Source organism: Montipora foliosa, chromosome 12 (genome assembly GCF_036669935.1).
Source record: "Montipora foliosa isolate CH-2021 chromosome 12, ASM3666993v2, whole genome shotgun sequence".
NCBI lineage: Eukaryota > Metazoa > Cnidaria > Anthozoa > Scleractinia > Acroporidae > Montipora > Montipora foliosa.
This window is the reverse complement of record NC_090880.1, coordinates 15,196,851-15,205,242: the sequence shown is the minus strand read 5'-3', so window position 1 is coordinate 15,205,242 and position 8,392 is coordinate 15,196,851. Positions and strand designations below refer to the sequence as shown.

The 8,392-nt window shown below is 40.5% G+C and overlaps 1 protein-coding gene across 1 annotated transcript in view; it reads right to left on the bottom strand.

Moving 5' to 3' along the window:
- The window catches only part of LOC137980873 (uncharacterized), a 6,748-nt gene extending 5,846 nt beyond the window's left edge, over window positions 1-902 (bottom strand). The window contains exon 1 of the mRNA XM_068828276.1: window positions 168-902. Within this exon, the coding sequence (XP_068684377.1) occupies window positions 168-902 (735 nt within the window). The remainder of the gene's footprint in view (window positions 1-167) is intronic.
- Between the last annotated feature and the right edge of the window lie 7,490 nt (window positions 903-8,392).

Below are 8,392 nucleotides of genomic sequence, written 5' to 3'. Positions count from 1 at the left end.
CACCTGTTATCGTCTAATTGGCATGTAATTTTCGTTCTATAAATCTACTGCCGAGCCAAAAGCAGCAGACGAGCCAATACGTATTTCTCGACGTTCTTCACATCCACGGTTCCGGGCGAACGGGTTTTCGGGTGATTTAAATTAATTCATTACGAGTTACGGGTTACCTGTTCTTGAAGTTTGCTCACTGGGGTGTTAGGATATCGGTCAGTTTGCAGGGTAAACAGCTTTGATTGTAGACTGTCGACGCGTTGTTGTAACTCCGCGTTTTCCACCAAAAATTTGCTCTCGCTTTCGCGAAACTGACGTTCCAGTTCACGTATTTGCTTGCGGTGGCTCATTTCCTTTTTTTTCGACGAGAGCGTAGCCGAGTACAAAAATCTGTACGCTACTGAAGACGCTGATAACAACTTATCGTCTAAAAGTAGAATTGCTTCCCGAAAGTCACGTTCTAACAGAAATTTCCACAAATAGTTGGACGCGCAAATTATGTTTACATACTGGCAAGTCAGTCTCAAGTTACAAATATCTACGATGCCAACATATCTAAAAATATCCAACAGCACGACCTCCGGTAAACACAGCAGAAACGATTTTGGGGCTGTTTTTGTTTCGGTGATATTTGTTACGGCAAGCCTCCGGTCCTGTTGAGCTAGGGTTGTTTTGTTGACAAATGCCTTTCCTCGAGATTGGGCTTTTACAAAATATTTTTCTTTCTCTTCGTCGCAACTTCGTTGCCATCTGGTCAAATTTCTCCGACAAGAGGCACACAAACACGCATCGTCGCACGATGTTTCCACATTAAAACATTTTTTCACGTCTTCCACAATATTCTTAACAACGCTATACCAGCGCGACGACGATTTGCAACAACAGACGCAACATTTTTTTTGGGAAGCCATTTGCATTACATGTAGAAAAACATTTGAAGGGCTTTATTTTCTTTAATTGAATTTCCCGCCACAGCGCGCGCCGTGCGCTTCAATGCGCAGGCATATTTTTTCAAAGTTAGCTTTGACAGATGAAAGCAGTGATCGTCGTCATTAAGTTGCCCACCTGAAACGCTCGTGTCCCGTACATTTTCTGCTGTGATTGAAACTTTCCTCCTCGAGGAAACCCTCGGTGAACGACCCAGACAAATACGGCGAGTGATTAGCCTGTTTGTACCTGTCGTATAAGGAAACACGAAAGGACTCTTAGTCTTGCTGCTCTATGATTGGCCAGAAAAAAACAAAGGTTTTCTGGCACCAATCAGAATTGAGAATTACCACTGCTGTTTGGAACTGGTCTGGTAAGAACTTGTCCCCAGGGGCTCCTATTTTCGTTCTTGACTTTTCTTCGCCCGAATTTTTTTTCTCGCCCGTTGAGACTTTTCCCTGCCCCTACTAACTGCCCCTGGGTCTCCGAGGATGTCAGCTTACGTGTTTGTATATCAAACAACAGACCAGCATAAGATCAGGTTTTTACTACATGTTCTTTGGCGACACAAGGTCATTATTTTATTGACAATGCAATTGCCGTTTCCAGTTTAATACCACGATCTTCGTTCAAATTTTCTTTCGCATTTTGTCGTCTAAGATTGATTTACAGATAGAAGCGAAAGTTTGTCTGGGGTATTTGTGATCGTCTGCGACTTGTCTGTCGCAGGAAGCTTAGTTACCATTACTCGCCATGTGAAATTAAATAATTTCGCGTCGTGGAGTCTCCTAAATTTATACCAAAAATTTCTGCTTTAGTGACTCTCGCAATTCCCGCGCGACGCAATTCGCATTTCGCCTGAAACGCGACGCGACTGGTAACTTACATTTGAGCGGTACTGTATGGGCAGAATCCACAATTTAAGGCCAAAAGCGCCATTCCACAAAACCTATTCACCCCCCTCATTCGTTAATATACTACTGTACGACATTAAGTTTCCACAAAAATAGATGATGTTGCTATTACGTGTGAGGGTAAAGAAATTGAAAAGGGGAATTAAGTCTTTAACCACGACCTTCCATAATTCTAATAATTTCAAGTCCTGAAACATGTGTGATTTCCATAATGGAAAGCAGGCATTAGTTGTCAAAAAATAATTGTACTGATCTATCTTTGTTGCAAATGTGTTCACAGCAATTCTTGCAATTGCAAAGCCATGTTCTGTCGTTGTTGAAGTGAAGGAGTTGTTTGGCTCAGAAAGCAAAACACAAGTGTATGCGCATCTGCACGAATTACTCCAGAAGCCTTCCATGCATAGCATAGGCACTGTATGAAGTAAATGTGATTTGTACTTCAGGCAAATGTAGTAATGTTCGCATCATAAAAACAAAATGTTCGCTGGGAAATCAACACGTTCCTGGGAGATGGCAAAAGTAGAATGAGTAAAAGTAATTCAGTAATCCAGATATTTTTCTCAAGTGCAAAACATCCAAGAAAGTTGGGTAATAAAGAAATACTCCGCTGTAAATGTAACGTTTCTGAACATGTTAAACTGTCGGACTTCACCAAAAAACGCACATCCAAAATAAATTAGAAATCTAAGGAAAAGTTCTGCACAAATGACGATGAACATCGGTGTATACAAATGAACACTGTAATTAATAAATTATTCTTTTCACAGAGAGCATATGTTATGATAACACCTGCCATCTAAAAAGTTTCCCCAGAATCCTGTGAGATCTTCCCTAACAGAAATCTCCGAAAGCTTTGCGAAGATGAAAATGGTGTGCGACAAATTCCATTTTAAAAATCACACCGATTCTTGGTGCAGGAGGAATTGGAATCCCTACAATAGCTCAATTCTTCAGGTAATTCAAAGTCGTTATAGTGTATTAAATTCTGCTGCAAAAGTTGGTGAGGTATTAATCATTGAGCTAAATTTGCCTTACACTGTTCTGTGATTATTCCTGGAGAAAACTGGCCTTGTCCAGACCCACTTGAGGTACCTTTCTTAGGAAAATAGAACAAGCAAAGATTGCAATTTTGTGGAAAGCAAGTGTGCAATGTTTTAGTGGAGTACTCTTGAAGCTTTTGTCAACGTAGAAATTACAGGTAACTGTACTTGGTCATTTTCAAAAACAGAAAAACTTAAATTGAAGACACTGGTCTGCAATATCCCGGAATTCCCTGCCTCGACCAGTTAAGGGCGTAAAGGATCATCAAAGATTTAAGGACAAACTTTCTTCTCTTTCTACAACTATTGACAACCTTTCTTTAATGTAACTACGAGGCTAATTTGAAATATCTTTTAAGAATTGATTTACTATTATCTGTATTGAAATTTATGCTAGGACTTCTGTATAGTCTAATTTGTAAATATTTATTAGTTACACTCATCACAGGTCCACATCAGCTTTATGCTGCCAGTAACTGATCTGCGAGATCAAGCAAAATGTGTATGTAGTTGTATGTATTCACCGGAAGCTTCAAACTAGTAATTATTGTTGTTTGGTCAAATCTAGGATATTATCATTTCAAAGAGATTTCCTTTTGAGTATGGAGGTACATACATGTACAAGGGAAAACTGGTATTGTTAGAAAAATGTCCTCGCACGCATGCAGTTAAATTCCATATTTATTGTAAGTGCACAATTCAATTCAACAATCGAAATTTCTTTTGAGCTCTTGCCGCGCACCGTGATGGATGTGTCTAGTTTTTCGCTTCACAGCCTACAAGCGTGCATTTGCATTCGTCCCAATCTGGCAAATAGGAGAGGATTTTACATGGAAAAGATTCTTCACAATCTAGGAATGGCCCGCATGCAGGCAAACTTTCCTCCTTGCCCCGCACTAGAAATCCTGAGATGAAAAACCTGCTTCTTTTCGGTGGGGAGACGAAACGTTTTTCCTTTGTCTTCCGGTTATTAGCGGCAATTAACCCGTCAAGCATCTTCCATTGTTCCCATGGAGAATTTTGCGTCGGAACAAAACGTGCCCAATTCAATTGCAGGGACCAGACGTAAACATTGACCTGCACCAGAAGTCACTTCGCCAAAATGTAGAAAGTGAAGCAGGGCGAAGGAGAAGAAACTTTTAGTCTTTAAATGCCCTTTTTCTCCACATGAACAAATTAAACAATGAAACAGAAAACAGAGTGTTGTTCGTGACTTGCCATTGTGGTCCACATCCATTGGAAGCGTATACAAAAAGGGGTTTCTTTGAGGTACCAGCTTGCTAAGCGTGAGACAATTAAAATTACATGAACTTCTGTAAAACGACGAACCACACCTAAAAAACGCCGGCCCTCCCACTTTAATCTCTCAACACGCACACCGATCATGATCCTGTTAGTTTCAAGAAGGCCATGCCAAACAACAATAGAGGGAAGGAAAGAGGGAGCAAAATACCTAAGCGTCGCCGAAGACAAACCGAATTTCTGGACACCAAGGCCAGGTACACATTTTTGAACTCTTGGTTGACTTATTTATAACGTCGCTTGCCTGAAAAAAAGGCGCATAGAGATCAGGAAAACCATTTGATCCCAAAATCTCACCCGTACTATTTGGCCTTTTCCGGGGTAGAAACATGGGCAGAGGATCTCTCAGAGGTACAAGAATCACATGATCAAGAACAGGATGGAAATGGAGACAGGTATGCATTCATTGACTTGTTCATTTACGGTCACATCTCATCTGACTTCAAATCACTTTCTTCCTTGTGGTGTGGAACAAAAGTGGAGAAAGACTGGCTCATCTACAAGTTGCAGTCTTCAGTGCATTCATACTTGTTTGGTTTTTTAATTCTTGGGAGGAGGGTGGGGGAAAGCAAAGAGAGGGAGGGAAGGGGTTAGCTTCCTCTTAAGGGCCATAGCCATGGTAAACGTGACTGGCAATCACAGTTGACTTTGCCGCACACAGTTAAAGAGCAACCTCGTTTCTCTCTTGTTTAATTAATCCAGGAATCATTTGCCTTTGATTAATCTTATGTTTAAAGTCATTTGTTGGAGAAGCAGTCACGTTGACTTCTCAGCTCATCTACAAAATGAAGCAGTTTGGAATCCAATCAAAGATTTTATTCCTTGTTTCAACCAATTAAACAAACATGTTAGAAAGATGGGCACTCCATGCTTGCCTTTTTCTCCAACGCAAAGTACAAGCATTCTTAAATAATACGAATATATATGACTGAGCTTATCATATCGGGCAACCAATGCAGTCTTTAGGTAAATTAAAGAAATAAATAATAATAAAGCTATGATAAAAAATATATTTTTTCCAGCTTTGGTGAACACTACAGTTAATTAAACCAATTCACTCCCGAAAGCAATTGATATACATATATATATACATATATCTTTTTCTTTTTCCTCCTTGCAAGATGAGTACATTGACAAGTAGACAGGAGTTGAGAACATTTATATTTATCACCTGAGGGTTTTCCTTAAACACATCGGCAAGGATAGTATGGCAGTCAGTGGGGAGAATTCACACTTAGATCTTGGGAGTGAAATCTTGGAAGTGAAAAGGTTAAGAGTGCGTAGCAGATGCGGAGAGACACAGTTTCGTCCCAAAGAGCCATACTTTCTAATGGGGTTAGCAATCTCACATTTGTCACCCATGGAGTTCAATTTTGAGCTCTTCTTCTATGACACCTTAAAACTGCCTCGCGGCCTCTTCACGATGATGGTAATAGAGAGAAGACTTTTGAGACACTGGAAGAGTGTCAGGAATACTGTCAGCGTTTTACCCAGGAGGCTGAGAGGAGGAGGAGGATACAGGCACCAGAAGGAGATATAACCCATGAAGCTAGGCAAGGTTTGTCCAAGACCGTCACATTCAACAGTACTGGGACATCCCTGACAGATATAATGACCACAGGAAACATAGTGTTTGATGCTCATCTGGCGAACTTAAAACTCGACATGTTTGGAAACATCATGTTCATTAGGGCACCTTCTTGGAGCGATCTTTCTGTCCAATTCACCCCCGGTTACCCAAGGCGACTGATAACTGCTTCACACGCAGGGATTTTACCCGGTAACCGGACAATGGCTGCCAAAATATCGAATCAGGCCATCAGAAGTCTTTTCAAATAGTGTGCCAATGGCAATTTAGACAATTTGTTTTTGATCCTTTATTGAACTCTACTTTTTCGAAAACTGTTTGAAGAACGAAGTATCATGCAATATTAGGCGACTTTAAAACCATGACCTTCTCAAATTTGAAAATCACCAACAAACTGAGGATTTCTTAAATCATTGTGTCAGTTCATTGTTTTCAGCCTCAGATCTTGAAACCTCTAAGAATTACACAACACTCTGAAACACTGATTTGATAACAACTTTTTTCAACTCATTGGTAACATAATTCATGATATGACAGATCATTTGCCTATGTTTCATACCTGTGATAATTGATGATTGTCAACTCTCGCCCAATTCTGTATAAGAGATAATACACGGTATAATCCACAGGACTCAATAAGTGAATTTTAGGCTATTGATGATGACAAACTGTGAATTCTGACAAGATCAAGATCCCTCATTTACATTTAGCTCTTTCTATGAAGAGATTTCTGCTATTATTGACAAACATATCTCTGTTCAACAATGTTGTAAGGGAAAAAGCCTTGGTTTACTCCTGCTTTAAGAAAATCTACGCATATCAAGAATAACTCATACAAGAAATTTTGCAAAAACTACTTTCTTGATAATTTTGTGGGCGGGGAGGGGTTAAACAAAATAGTTAATTTTAAATCACAGAACAGTGTAAGGCAAATTTAGCTCAATGATTAATACCTCACCAACTTTTGCAGCGGACATCGCAGGATTCATGTCGCACAGTATGGTAAAGGGACTCACGACCCCAGAACTTATGATGGCAAGGACTAGTGCGATCAAATACGCAGGGAAACGCGACAAGCCAGCATGCTTTTTGGAACTCGTGGTTAGGTATGGCATGGATTTCTTGACAGTAACACCTTTGAGTCAAGACAGAATCAAGGCCCTTTGCACCACCAGCCACAATTACTAGAACCAAGTTCTTTCAACCAAACAACCCTACATAGACAGTAGAAATTAGTTGGGATCCCAGAGCAGAGTGTCAAGGCTTACGTCAGCCCACCACCAGCAGAAGAGAAACTGCTTTGCAGAAGAAAGTCCAATGCCTGGTGGGCCGCTTCATTACCACCAGAACCACCGTGGAAAGCCGAGTTGTGGGTGCAACAACTACCAAGCGCCCGAGTGGCACGTCTCCAGAAGGTGAACCAGGACCCAGTCACACTTTGCGGGAGGAAACATTGTCAGACGAGCCCACTGCACCTGCCCCACCAGACCCGAGAGAGCTTCTACTTCAAATGGAAGGTATCGAGCAGAGGAGGTACCTAACAAGGACAGCCGTAACACCTCGCACAATTCCTTGAGAAAACTGGCCTTGTCCAGACCCACTTGAGCTACGTTTCTTAGAAAAATAAAACAGGCAAAGATTGCAATTTTGTGGAAAGCAGTGTGCAATGTTTTAGTGGAGTACTCTTGAACTTTTTGTCAAAGTAGAAATTAATTGTACTTGGTCATTGTCAAAAACAGAAAAACTTAAATTGAAGACACTGGTCTGCAATATCCCGGAATTCCCTGCCTCGACCAGTTAAGGGCGTAAAGGATCATCAAAGTTTTAAGGACAAACTTTCTTCTCTTTCTACAACTATTGACAACCTTTCTTTAATGTAACTACGAGGCTAATTTGAAATATCTTTTAAGAATTGATTTACTATTATCTGTATTGAAATTTATGCTAGGACTTCTGTATAGTCTAATTTGTAAATATTTATTACTTACACTCATCACAGGTCCACATCAGCTTTATGCTGCCAGTAACTGATCTGCGAGATCAAGCAAAATGTGTATGTAGTTGTATGTATTCACTGGAAGCTTCAAACTAGTAATTATTGTTGTTTGGTCAAATCTAGGATATTATCATTTCAAAGAGATTTGCTTTTGAGTATGGAGGTACATACATGTACAAGGGAAAACTGGCATTGTTAGAAAAGTGTCCTCGCACGCATGCAGTTAAATTCCATATTTATTGTAAGTGCACAATTCAATTCAACAATCGAAATTTCTTTTGAGCTCTTGCCGCGCACCGTGATGGATGTGTCTAGTTTTTCGCTTCACAGCCTACAAGCGTGCATTTGCATTCGTCCCAAATAGCAAATAGGAGAGGATTTTACATGGAAAAGATTCTTCACAATCTAGGAATGGCCCGCATGCAGGCAAACTTTCCTCCTTGCCCCGCACTAGAAATCCTGAGATGAAAAACCTGCTTCTTTTCGGTGGAGAGACGAAACGTTTTTCCCCGAGACCACCTTTGTCTTCCGGTTATTAGCGGCAATTAACCCGTCAAGCATCTTCCATTGTTCCCATGGAGAATTTTACGTCGGAACAAAAGGTGCCCAATTCAATTTCAGGGACCAGACGTAA